At 41.0% G+C, this 14,205-nt stretch overlaps 1 protein-coding gene across 4 annotated transcripts in view; it reads left to right on the forward strand.

Annotated features, from left to right (window-relative positions):
* The first annotated feature begins 31 nt into the window (after positions 1-31).
* pou6f2 (POU class 6 homeobox 2) overlaps positions 32-14,205 on the forward strand; it is a 78,749-nt gene continuing 64,575 nt past the window's right edge. Inside the window, exons 1-3 of one of the 4 annotated variants that reach the window (XM_085172611.1) lie at positions 32-129; positions 1,923-2,020; positions 9,540-9,727. In XM_085172611.1, the coding sequence (XP_085028737.1) occupies positions 1,935-2,020; positions 9,540-9,727 (274 nt within the window). In that variant the 5' untranslated portion in view covers positions 32-129; positions 1,923-1,934. Of the gene's footprint in view, positions 130-166; positions 317-1,922; positions 2,021-6,690; positions 6,878-7,830; positions 8,718-9,539; positions 9,728-14,205 lie in introns of those variants that run through there. The other 3 variants (XM_085172612.1, XM_085172614.1, XM_085172613.1) reach the window with 3 other exon arrangements.

Below are 14,205 nucleotides of genomic sequence, written 5' to 3' on the forward strand. Positions count from 1 at the left end.
AAGCTAAATCACATGACTTGAATTCGAGTATCAAGGCGTTATGGGTAATGAAGTCATTCAGATAGAGAAACGACAACGCGGATACTCCGACAGAATAAAAGGAGACGATTACTTAAAAAACGATGCCAGGTGACCGTTCATATGTTTTTCATGGTTTTCGTGGCAAATACTTGTAGCAAGTTTTATTCGGTTTTAACAATCCAAGTGTCTCTTTTCTTAAGTGTCAGACGGCAAACTTGTGAAGAAAATGTCTTTTTTTTTTCAGTTGAAGCTAACAGTCTTGAAACTGCAGCCAAATAACCTGCAGTAAAGCTAGGTATAACCATAAAGCACATCTTCACTGACAACATTAATAGACCAACCTTAAAAATTTGAACGGTCGCCAGATACAATAAATTAACCTGGACTAAAAGTCCTCCAAACTTTCCCCAAGGGGATGATAAAAAGGCTGATTTCTGCTGTCATTAAAATGTATTCAAATAAGTGGCTAAAAGGAGCCAGCTAAATCCACCTCCTTGTATACAGCTGAGTATTTTAATTTGTTGTATTAATTGTCTGAAACATATCAGTGGCAAATAGTGTAGTTTTCCCTAGAGGAGAATTTTATATCATTTATAGTAAATATTAAAAATAGCTCCAAACAGTTCCAAACAGCATAAACATGCTACTTTTGCTTAAAGTCCATCAATACTATTATTTATAATTAAGTGGTTTTTACAAAAGTAATGGCTCTGAAGTAATCATGAGTATTATTACAAGAGTTATTAGGCAAAAGTATTTACTGTACACATTGTCCCCTTTTATATTGATTATTTACTGCCACTAGCCAGATATACAGAAGAATGTAAGGTAAAATACACAAAATGTTCTTCTAGTAATTGAGCACTAAATGAAGCTATAATCTCAAAATGATAACTTACAGGACTTTAAATTAATTCACAATCTCTCTTTGTCTTAATTAAGACATTTTGAATAAAACAGGACAAACAACACTAACTGACATGATTAAGACTATTCGATTTAAGTATGTCCAGATTTGTCTGAACGTGGTGGCTAAATTAATCCTTCAGCTATTGTTTGAGTCTCCTGGTTTCAGAAGAATATTAAATTATATTTTTAATACTTTAAATATGCATTTTACTGCCAAGACTGTATTGAAGATTCAAGACACTTTATTATCATTAAGCAAACATAACAAAATCAGGTAATAGTTGCTAAGATGGTGAAAAAAAGCTTAGATAAAATAAACATTTTACATAAATACATAATATAAATATTATAAATATAAAATACAATATTTACTGACAAGCATTAAAGAGTAAAAAGTATTGGGACTCAATATTGCATGGTTGGACTGAACATGAGTTATTTATTTACAGGCTGTGCATCTGTCTGTGTAATGTATATGCCGGAGGGTTGTAATTGTGTGAAGCTGAGCAGTAAAAAAGTGCACTTTACATGAGTTATTTTACATATTATAAAATGTACACAGTGAGGTATGTCCCGAGTTATGGGATGTGGAATTGGGTAGTGGAATATTGCACATGAGGGTTGTACATAATTACTGTCACATGGTGTTTAGCAGTGTTACAGTTGTAGGAAAGAAGCTAAATATGTATATGGGCGCATCTTTACCTTTGATGGTAGAGAATATGAATACTTTGTCCACTTGGTAATAAGCAGTAATTGCATCCAGATTGTGCGTTATTATGATGAGAAGTAGCAGCTGAAAATATTTATTGTGCCTCTTCTTGAAGTAAAATCTGTGGTAGATTTACATACAATTAAAAGTACAGTACTTTTCTGAGGTTGTCTCCTATGCCTGCCTTAATAAAGGAAATCCCTGTGCATTCACTAATAAAGCAAACACAGTCAGCAAGACTTCCAGTAATAATTAGGCTATTTGTTTTATATATTTGCAGACTTCTCTGAACATGGGGGCTTCGGATATTGGTCGACTCGCCCGGTCCTCCGTCACTCTGCTGACAGCTACTTGCCTGAGTCCAGATGAATGCCAAAGGTATGATTTGCCTCTTCTTTATTGAGATTGTCTCACACCCCTGTCTTGCCTCATCCATCCTCAGGAGAATCCTAATGCACCGATACCAAGGGGGAATAATTTTTTTTTCTTTACAATCTGCTTAGCAATGATTTATTGATTGCGGCTTCCACCCTCACAGAGAATTACCGATCCTTTTTGGGAAATCAGATTTTCACACCTTTCATGAGTGTGTATGTGGCGCAGGTCTCCAGAGACAGTGTGAGGGGAAACTGACTTTGAGGAGCAGCAGTGTGTGAATCTCTGCGGTGTCGCTCCTCTGCTGCTGCCAGTGGTACGCCCAATGGATGGCCCTGTGATTCTCTGCTTCTCTCTCCAGCTCTCTCTCTATAGTTTTGCATTATTTATCGCTCAATAAATACAGTATCCAAGCTTGATTTGTTTTCATTCCCTTTCAAACCTCCAAAACATATGCTTTGCCCGCTCTCCCATCATAAACATGCAAGAGCCCCATCTAAAGTTTAAGCACCTCATGGACAAAAAAGTAAAATAGTAAAAACAACCCTCGCCCTCATAGGAGGAGTCAGATTAGTGCACCGAAAGCTTTGATGCTCCAGAATGTCAGCTCGGTGGATCGATCCAGCAGAAAACACACACACACACACACACACACCTGACCAATCAGAGGCGTCTATCTGTTGTGGACCTGCTGGGCACCGTGGTTTACAAGCTTCAAAGAGCTCCTTTTAATACACTGCTTTGATAGCCCTCAGCCTTCACTGACCCGCCGACCGTCCGCTGGGGAGCGTTTTAGCTTTAGTGGAGGAGAGAGGGATAACTGTTGATCATATTAACGAGCGCGAAAAGAAAAATCATCTCAAGTCTCAGATATTTACACCCCTGACCCCATGAGTCCCGATAACAGTCTGTTAGATCAGCTGCAGATAAAATAATACAAATTGGCTGCATTTTTCCAAGTGTAATTTAACACTATTAACAGCACTTGTTGAGATTTAGATGCACAAAGGCATGAAGTGAAAGCATAGACAGAAGAACAGTTTGGTTAATAACCCTAAGGGGGAGACAAATCATCACCTAACAAACCACATTACACATCTCCATATGCTCGGCCATCACAGCACATCCACATATTCATAAAATATATAATGATCGCTTCAAAAAGTGTTGATACATTTTTTCAGTGTAGACATTATAGGTTTCATTTAAGGTGCAAAATAAAATGATTTACAAAATATTAAAGAAACCTTATTTTAATCTTAAAGCAGATGAATACTCGCCGATATCAGGCGTTATTAATCTGAGCGTATGTGTCTGTTTGCATTACACAGGTCCAAAAAAAATCAGATAATTAAAGTATTTACGTGCCTTTTACGTCACTCATAGCAGCAAATGAAGCTGTTGTGTTTGATTTCTCAGAGATTGGAGAACATTTGTCACCTCGGAAAGTCATGTTAACTTACAGAGCGAGCTGATGGTTTGACGTTACATTAATGTTTAAGGACAAAGAAAGCATGAAAGAGAATTTTGTCTTTCGGGTGGATTATAAACCTCATTCTGTCGTGCGTTTTTCAGAGCAGGCTGGTGTGCTGCAGCCTGTCCCAGGTTGAAATCACCCTGCATATGCCTCCAGTATGTTGGAGATCATTTGAAGCTATTGAACCGTGCTTTAATTCCACACCTAATAATTACTCTAAACATGTTTTAACCTCTTGAATATTCTTCGTAATGCTGCTCAATAAAGTGTTTTGTAATTTTTTAAGTAGCGTGTGCCCATTGTTCAAACATAATATTTAGATTTTATACTTTTCTGGTTCAACTAATCCCAAATAGCTAGGAGAAATTAAAAATGCATCCCAAACAAGAGCTCAGGAGGTTAAATATTGATATATGTACAAAATTAACCATAGTTGTTAAAGTTTCAACAGACTGTGTGGTTCTTTTGCACTTTTCTTCCACAATGCAACTTTTAAAAAAACAAAGGCGCTTCAGAAGATTACAGAATATTTAATCTCCGGGGTTTTTTCAGTCTCACTTCAAGGCTGGTTTTGTGAGACAAAAGTTTGTTTTGAGACATATGGCTGCCACTAATGATCAATTTCAATTTCAATTTCAAATTTTATTTGTCACACACACACAACCATACACAGTATGACATGGGGGGTGAAATGCTTGTAGCTGCGCAATGCCCGACCATTAAATGACAGAAAAAAGATTTACAGTATTTACAATTTACTACAAAATTTACAAATTAACTTAGGAATTTACAGTAAAAATAAAAATAAATAAAAATGTGCAAACAGCAGAGAGAGATTATAAAGATTATAAATTATAGGAAATTATAGGAAATGTGTGGTGGTGCGTGTGGTGATGTGATGTGTGTGAGAGTCCAGTCTTATAGTGATGTGTGTGGGAGAGTACAGTCCTACACCTGGTTCAGGGCCCGAATAGCCTGGGGGAAGAAGCTCCTCCTCATTCTCTCTGTTTTGGCCTTAAGGGAGCGGAAGCGCTTCCCAGACCTCAACAGTGAGAAGAGTCCATTGTTGGGATGGGAGAGGTCCATCATAATCTTCCTAGCTTTGGACTTGCACCGCTTGGTGTAGATGGACAGCAGGTCAGGGAGCTCTGATTGAATGATGCGTTCGGCTGAGCGCACCACTCTTTGCAGATCTCGTCTGTCCTGCTTGGTGCTGTTCCCAAACCAGGTGCAGATGTTTGCCGTCAGGACGCTCTCGATGGTGCAGCAGTAGAAGTTCTTGAGCACCTTCAGTGGCAGATGGAAGTCTCTAAGTCTTCTGAGGAAGAAGAGACGCTGACGGGCTTTCTTAACCTGGGTGTTGATGTGGCAGGACCATGACAGGTCCTGAGTGATGTGGACACCCAGGTATCGGAAACTGTCCACTCTCTCCACTGGCGTGCCACTGATGATGAGGGGTTTGTAATTCCTCGCCTGCTTTGTGGTGAAGTCCACGATCAGCTCCTTAGTCTTGCTGATGTTTAGGAGGAGGTTATTCTCCTGGCACCAGGTCTCCAGGTTCCTAATCTCCTCCAGGTAGGCCGTCTCGATGTTGTCGGAGATCAGGCCTACAACAACAGTGTCATCAGCAAACTTGACAATGGAGGTGGTGTCTGATGTGGCTACACAGTCATGAGTGTACAGTGAGTACAGCAGGGGGCTTAAAACGCAGCCCTGAGGCACTCCAGTGCTGAGTGAGATGGAGGGGGAGACTTGTTTTCCCACCCTCACTGATTGGGGTCTGTCTGTGAGGAAGTTGAGGATCCACTGACCCAGTGATGAGCTGAGTCCTAGATCCGTCAACTTGGTGAAAAGCTTAGAGGGAATTATTGTGTTGAATGCTGAACTGTAGTCCACGAACAGCATCCTAACATAATTCCCTCTGCCAGTGTCCAGGTGACTCAGGGATGTGTGGAGCAGGTGAGATATGGCATCGTCTGTGGAGCGATTAGTCCGGTAAGCAAACTGAAGTGAGTCGATGGTGGCAGGAAGTGAAGAAGTGATGTGATCTCTCATCAGTCTTTCAAAACACTTCATCACAATTGAGGTCAGTGCTACTGGACGGTAGTCATTGTGGCAAGCGGGCTGTTGTTTCTTTGGAACAGGAACTATAATGGACTGTTTGAAGCACGTGGGAACCACAGCTTGGGCCAGGGAGAGGTTGAAGATCTCCGTGAACACCGGTGTTAGCTGGTCAGCGCAGGCTCTCAGGACCCGGCCAGGGATTGCATCTGGTCCTGCTGCCTTCCTGGTGTTCACCCTCCTGAAGGTGTTCCTCACGGCATGCTCTGTGATGATGAATGCATTTTCTTCACTGGTGCACTCCGAGCGCGCGCAGCCGTTTGTTGTTTTCATTGCTGCGGCGTCGAAGCGAGCATAAAACGTGTTCAGCTCATCAGCCAGTGAAGCATCGGCATTCATCATTGAAGAAGCTGGTCGTTTATAGTTCGTTATAGTCCGCAGTCCTTTCCACAGGCTCCTAGAGTCGCACTGTCGTAGCTGTGACTCTAGTTTTTCCCCGTAGCTCCGCTTTGCCTTTCTGATGCCTTTTTTCATCATCAGTTTATCTCTAATATCTCTAACTTATTTCCTTTAATATTAATTGCAAGGAAATACTGAGTGGTCCCACAGTGGGATATATTACACGTTCACCTAATAAGTGAAAGAGACCCAGTTTAATCCCAGGAGGAGACACAATCCTCGTTGGGGTTGCGACATGAAGAGCATCCGGCGTAAAAAGGAGCTACCTGCTGTGGCGACCCCTAGCTTTTTAAATACATGCACATGTTGAACATTTTAACTGTCTCACAATCTGTGTATAGCAAACAACAGGATACAATTCTTACATTTAAAAATTCTGATCAGCAAATTTTTGCTGAACTAATCAAACTAATCTACCATCAGACAGCTGCTTTTCAAATGGACTTTCTACCCTTGTTTATGTCATTACACAGTAACTATGTAACATCTTTTTTGTTCAGTTTTAATTTGACACTATTCCTGTTTCTGAAACATCCTCATTTGTTGCTTTTTTCCCCTGTTGATAAGAAAGTAATGCGGTTTTGGAGTCACATATAATGTGGTATACTTTAAAACTACCAGAGATCATTTATTAATATAAAATGATACCATGACAGTTACACAGGGTGTTATTTATTTATCTTTTCTTTCTTCGTGAACCAGGAGTGTTCACCTTGAGTGTTCGATCACATGCTGAAGACCGCCACCCAGTGACCTCTCACACTGGAACGGCACTGGTAAAACCACCAGCTCTAAGCTTGGATATCTGATGACAGTCGGGACGCTCTGCTAACCACCGATTCTCCACCCACTGAGGGCTTTTGGTGAGCGTGAGGCGAAGAGCGGGGCATCAAGTGCTTTTTCTTGTTTCTGCGACCTGTTCCCGAGCCGAGGCCAGACTGGGTGAGGAGACAAACCTTCTCTGGTCTCTCCATGTCTGCTCTTGCCATCAGTAGCTCACGTTATTGCTAATCACAGGTCTCAGGGCTACTTATAATAATGAAGATAATCCGTTACGTCCTTAGAAGCAGCAATGCAATTTCTGATGTCAACTTTTTAAATATCCCTTTTTTTATTATGTATTATTGTAACAAGATTAGCATTATCTCATTACTCACTCAGCCTAAACGAGTTAAAAACATGCACTTTGGTTGGAGTGACTGCAATAAAGCAAAGCTGGCTGTTTTGAAGTAATTAACAGCTGTGTGAGATGGTGAGAGATGTGTTGCCCCCTTATCCTGGAGCCTCAGAGGCCAGGGGAAGATTAGAGCTCTGATCTCATTCCCAGCACTTGTTTGGAGTCTGTCAGGAAGAGAAATGCCAGCATTAGAGAGGTAGCGCCACACTCCTGATATGATGAAATAAGGAGAAAAAGGGAAAGGGAAAAAGATGGAGGGATGGACAGAAAGGACCCTGCCCTTCTCTGAAGTGTCAGTAGCTTGTTTATTCTATTTTTCATCGTAGCTGCTGGGGCAAAGATTCCCATTTTTCCTTTTATTCCCCCCCCCCCCCCCCCCCACCTCCTAACAAAAACCACTGCTCTCATTTTTTATAGGTCTTGCAAACTCTCATGCCCCAGTGAAAATTACATTGTGAAACGGTAGAAATTTCAGGGCTGCCTGTGCTCTCCGCTGTCCCTCTGAGCTTTCAAACAGTCAACAGACTGTGAAGAATAAATAATAAAAAACTATTGATTATTTTGATGACTGCAAGATTCAATTAGGTATTAATTTTGCCCTCCAGTGGACCTATCAAGCAACTCAAAGGAGAGGAGCTAGGAGGTGGAGGTTGGGGGGGTGGACCCACATGCATGCAGAGTGCGGCCAAGCTCAGACAGAGGGGAAAATGTGTTTACCTCGGCGGGCCGAGAGGTGCATTGATGCGCAGTGTCCCACATTTAAGTGCTGCACAAATGAAGCCCTGATGACTAGTGACATTGTTACCGTGGATATGAGTATTGACCAGTCGGCTCACGTTTTTTTTAACGACAGCCTAAACTACCCCTATTGATTAACATTTTCATAGATTATCATGTGTCATATCAAAGAGGGCAGATTCTCGTGATGAGCACATTAAAAAGGCCCCTCTGGGTAGGAATTCATTGACCACCCTAATAGACGTTGTGGGGGTTGCTGATGGGTGCAGGGGGCGAGATAAGGCTCACCCTTCTTTTTCTTTTTTTCCTTTTCTGCGCCTGTATGAGCCGCATGGTCACCTGTCCTTTGCTCAGACGTATTTAGGTTGTACTCGATTCATAAATAAGAAAGAAGGCCGTAGTCCTGCTGCTCCGTGTCTGCGCCTCAGAGCCTGAGGTGGGATGAACGCTGTCTGAGGAGCTTTCCAGTGCGAAGACACAAGGAGGAAGGGACAGAGAGGGAGGGAGAGTGTGTGTGTGTGTGTGTGAACAAGAGAGGGAGAGAGAGGGAGGGAGGAGGTGACATCTCCAGGGTTTGTCTTAGGAAGCTACCTCAGGCTTGAACCTGTGGTGGCCATTCAAATGCAGGAAGGTTGAGGAGGCTGCTTCTGGTTCAGTAGAAAGCATGCAATAGCCAGTCCCTGTGCTGTGGTGGTTTTAGCAGGTTTTAGCTGCTGCTTTGACTCTTTTCAACATTTGGACTTTCCTTAAACACTTTTTCCCATCTTTTCTGCTGGAGCTTTGTCTTGGTAAGAGAAGTTTTTCCTTTTTAAGAAAGTTTTCCATAAAATGAAAACAAAAAACAGACTTAAAAAGGCGCAAGTGCTGCCGTTAAATTATGTATTTTTAGCACACTGTGTATTTTCCTCAGTTTAGGCTAATACTTTAATCGCATTACGTTGATGCTTCTCATTCTTGTTTTGAAGTGCTGACAAAAGAAAAGATAATAATTGGGATAAAAATTTGGGAACATCGGCGACTTCATCTCTTGTTTAGATCAGGCCTTAAGTTCACGTTGTCCCACTCTGCTGCGCGGTGTCACCCTTAATCTCATCTGTTGTCGCAAACTATGTGAAAATTGATATAATCAGCGGTGTGTACTGTCGCTCATATGTTCCTTTTAGATGTAGAATTAGATTTATTTCATTTATTTATCAGCGCACAGCCCATGGACCCTCTTTGTAGACTGCTGTCAGCTTAGTGTTTGCTGAAGATGAGGCACATGTCAGGTAGTAATGAGCCCTTGGAGATGGATGTATCACCGTTTTAGGACTGCAGGGTATAATGGCAAAGCCACGCGATCCGTAACACTTCTTCACCAGGCAGCAGCCGGCAGTATCAGCGGGGTAGCACCAGCCTCAGATAAAAGAGAGAGCTGGAGAGGGAGGGAGCAGGAGAGAGAGGGAGAGTGATGAGTGAGCCATAGAAAGGAGAAGCTGGGTAGAGAGAGAGTGAGTAGAGGCATAGAGAAGGAGCCGGTGAGGGTGAGACCACGAAGCACATCTAACCAGGGGCATTTTCTCTTTTTTTCCCCCCCCCCTCTCCTCCCTGTTTCCCACCTGGGCTTTCAGCTCCCTCCAGGATCCGATGATTACAGGGCAGCTGAGCAAGCCGCTGCTCTCCCTGCGCAGCGACATGAGCGTGGCAGAACTCCGGGCGGACGACAAAGCGGCCACCCCAGACAGCGATCTGAACGACGAGCCCCTGCTCCTGCCCTCCGAGGCCACGGACAGAGAGGGCACTCCCAACAAGCTTTACGGTAAGTCAACTTACACCTCACGTCCGTCCGTTCTCCTCCACAAAGCTGCTGGATGAGGTCTGGGTGAGAACTAGTACAAGCAGAGGGCTTCCAGTGCTGGGACAGGTGTCAGCAGCGGCAAACTAAGTGCAGCAACGAGCAAGTGCTTAGATTTGTTAATGGTTAAATTAGTGTTAATAGAATTCATTCACCTATAGACTTCAGAAAATGTGCACAAGTATTTAAGCTGCAGTATATTTTTATTTTATTACATGTTAGTCCTGAATAAGTTATGATTGGAGGGAAAAAGTATTTAATATTGTTGTGTATTTTATGAAAGCAGCGTTTTATGGGTCTCTTCTATTATAAGATCAATTAAAAAGTTGATCTCAAACTGACTAATTTTTTCCAGTTAGAATATTTTTTGCTTTCACTCCAACTTCACATCTCTGAGAGTGTCTGATAATGTAATACAGTTCATCCTTAATCTAAATGGAGAAACTCTTGATTATTTATAATTTAAACAATGATGAATTTTATGCAACTGATCCTAATTATAACATGCATTCTTCCCAAAATTATTGTATTAATTCTTAGCACATCAAATATAAAATCACAGCGTCTGCATAATTGCTGAGACTTCTATTTTTTTAATGCTGCTTGTTTTTAGTCTAGAAGTTGGGAATTGTGTTCAAAATTAGACAATTTCTCAGTCAGCATGCTCATTATTTCTGCAGTTATCTCATTAATTGAGTGTTGAGACTGTTTGGGCTGTGTTTAGATAAGTGTGTGCTTTTTTTTTAAAAACTCAATCACCGAGCCTCGTTATAAATCAATAAGCATAATGACAGAAATAATCATTTTAGCTAGTTTTCTAATTATAATTTGTAATGAAAAATGAAAATTAGCTCTAAACTTTTGTTTTTCATCATTGCTTTTATTATCTGAATATTTGAAGATCTATTATTATTTTTTCTGTCACACTGAGGCAAATTGAGATTACAGAATTCAATGGGAATTATGTACTTTTATCCATATTTGTGAGTTTTATCCATCTTCACATATTAAATGATTATATTATGGAGTTTATTTATTCTGCTTGATTCTTTTTTTTTTTGCAAAAGACCTTTTAAAATGTTCTAGAAACACATCTGAAGGATTTAAAAAGCTGATTATCTCATCATCTTAGTATTTAACCTTTTTTATCTTTATTTTAATATTAGTTTATTATATTCTTTCTTTTTCCTTTTTCTTGATGTGGAAGAAAGCAAGTGACAAAATTCTCCTCTAATGGCTTCAGATGTTGGCACTGAATATTTATCCAAACTTCTCCTCAGCTTTTGATGGTCTGGAAGTTAGGCTGTCTCTGTATTTGTGGAAGTGGGTTTGTGTGTGACTGATTTTGATATGTAATTGCTTTTTCCGGTGCAGTAAACAGTGCAACTTTTTTAAAAAAGAGGCATTAATATGTTGAATATGTGTGTCTCTATCTGAATGTGTGTGTGTGTGAGTGTTGGAGGGGGGTGTGGAAGAAAGTATAACAGCATGCCTATAGAGTGATGTGGCCAAATATTTGTGAATGAAACAAAATATGAATTTGGAGGAGGGTGAGCCAAATTTTACTCTCAGACCCAATCTGAGAGAGTTCGGTTGTCTTTTAAATCCTTATTTCAAGAATAACCCGAGGCTAGTCTTCTAAACAAGGACTGCGTTCTGCAGGATTTGTCTCAAAAGTGTTGCAATTTGGTTTAATAAGCATCAAGTTTCCCCTTTTTTCTTCCTTTCTGATCAGTTCTGTCTGAGTCCTCTCACTGCTTTTTATGTCTTTTTCTCTCACGTGTGTACACCAAAATATAATCAGATGCATTGCTAGGTTTTTTTTTGATATATTTATTTGATGCTATTAATTTGCTTTGTTAATGGAGCAAATGCTTCGAACAAACATGCAATAGATCCAGTAATTCCTGGAGCACTGCTTGATGTTTGCTGACGGTCTGTCATCATCGGACATGTGTCTAGTCGGAGCCGCTCTTCTTTAACTTGTGAATTTCGGGGAGACGTTTCCTCTCTGGCCGGTGGCAGAGCCCTGGGCTGTGCCAGCAGCAGGTTGAGTTTGGGAACCGCTGCCCACACGACCTGTCAGGGAATGGCGAGGAGAAGTGGCGTAGTCATGTCCTCTGCTGTGAGGGAGAAAGTGTAAAGAGTGGGGGTGAGGGTAGGGGTGAGGGGTTGGAGAGGAAGAAGAGAATCAGCATGTTTCTTTCTTGAAATGCTTCAGGACTGAAAAGGAAAGGCATGGTGTGGTGGTAATTTATGCTCCTGCAAATGTAACTTTTTGGTATTTTTTAGTTTTTAAGTAATTCTTTTTTGGTATTTGCCATTAAGATTCATAGCAACATCTCTGATGTTTCTCCCAAGTCATCTTAGCCTAAGACATGTGCCCAGAAAGGTTTAAATAAACTAGACTGTTTAACTTAATTTCTTAAAAGGTGACAAATTTGACCAATTTTGAGTGGATGAATAGTTTAAAGAGAGAAAGATCTTCACCTGTAATTAATAACTACAGCTTTTGTTGTCATTATGAGCTACATTTGCTTATACCCGTGTTTGCAGGGAGCTCTCGTGGCTGCAGAGAGATTGTATTAAGGCTCCAATTCACTATTCTATTATGATTATAAATGCTCCAACCTTGAGACAGGACTTTAAACTCAGCCTTATATTTTTCAATGGTTTTCTTTATGTGTTTCAACTCTGTGTGGTGAGGAAGCGAGATAATGGCATACTTTCATTCCTCACATTCACAAGAAGAAAATACGACTTTGTCCTGTTTTACGCCTCTTATTTTGAAAAAATCCCTGACAGAATTGCTCCAGTTTTTTGATTGACAGCCGTGCACGAATAGACGGCGCACTAATAGTTTTAAGGGAATGTAAATCATGTTGAGACTTCATTTGTTCCCCTGTAATTTAACTGAGTCTTTCGATTCATGATTCAAACAGTTTGAAATATAGTGACAGACTCCAGGTTATACAAGATTTTTTTTTTTTTTGTTTGTTTGCTGTTTTTTTGGGGGGGTGGGGGTGGGGGGAAGATTGTTGATAACAACAGCTTTTGCATCTCTGAGTATCAATGTTAATGAGCGTCTGCACTGAGATGTGGTTACATGTGCCATTTATGTGTTTTTATATTTGTAAGGACGACAAAAAGCTAACTTTTCTTTCCCGTAGGCCTCGTGTATGACTTTTGCATTGTAGCCTTAATGGTGTTTAAAAGAGTTTGTGCCAGAAGAAGTCAGGGGGAGACAATGACAGTAGCGGTCATGTTTGTCTACAGTAAATTGTCCATCTTCTACACCCACCACATGCTTACTGCAGTTGTGAAAGGGTCGTTCTCCTCCTAAAAGCTTGCCTGTGCAAATAGTCTTCCACTTCAGGTAACAGGGGCTACGAGGCACCACAAACATCCTGCTGCCTTGTATTTATTCCAAGTAGAAGTGGACATTAGGTGGGAAAGCTGTGGTTAGTAGGGCAAGCAATCTTTTTTTTTTTTTTCCCAGAGGACGAGATGGTGTTGGATGCGTACAGTTTCTGTCTTCTCTTCTCAAGCAAATCTCCCCCTTTCAGACATCAACAGACAAGATAATAAGACACTCAGAGCACAATTCGGTATTATATTCAGCAACCAAAGGCTCATCTCTTGTCAGTTTGCATTTACTCTCCCAAGGATGTGACGCTTCTATCATCATGCTGTCAAAGAGAGCCAGGCTGGAACGACAGGAGCACTCATTTCATACACTTACTGTCTACATGAAATGGTCTGCACTTATACGGATTCTGGCAAAATGGTGGAACATTTTCACAAAGGTCACCTAGAGGCACGCCCCCCTCCCCAAAAGAACAAAATGAATCTTCATTGATTCCCAGCGCTGGAGGTCATCCGGAACAGAAAGTCCAACCCGAACGGTACGTCTGCTGTAACGCACCAGCGTGCTGTTGGGTGTTTTCGTTCCCATCTATAATCAGATTGGACTCTGGATTACTGATGCTAATTTCATCTGGACTAAAGTTCGACCGCTAGTGGACTTTTGAAAAATGTGATTTTCATAGAAACATATCTTTAAATGTATATTGAGAAAGGAAAATTATAGTATACTTCAGTATACTTTAGTTAGACAGTGGCATTGTTGGATAACTAGAATCAGCAAATCTGTGATAAATCACTTTGGCTCTATTCTGTACAATTTAACACTTATACTCAAAAACATCAACCAAAACAAAACAGTCTCAGCTAACTGAAAGAGGTCCAATCTGCTCGATTAACAACACTGGCCATCATAACTGAGGGCAACCTTCCTATGTTAAAAAAGACAGTGTGAAGCAGCCTATAGTCAAGTGTTGATCCCAGCAAAGGGATGATTTAGGAATAATCCCAAACTAGAGTAGGGAATTCACATCCAGCTTGGTTATGGTTGCAGCTGTTGCCGCTACTTGCAGACACAG

This window comes from Neolamprologus multifasciatus, chromosome 9, assembly GCF_963576455.1.
Source record: "Neolamprologus multifasciatus chromosome 9, fNeoMul1.2, whole genome shotgun sequence".
NCBI classification, from domain to species: Eukaryota; Metazoa; Chordata; class Actinopteri; order Cichliformes; family Cichlidae; genus Neolamprologus; species Neolamprologus multifasciatus.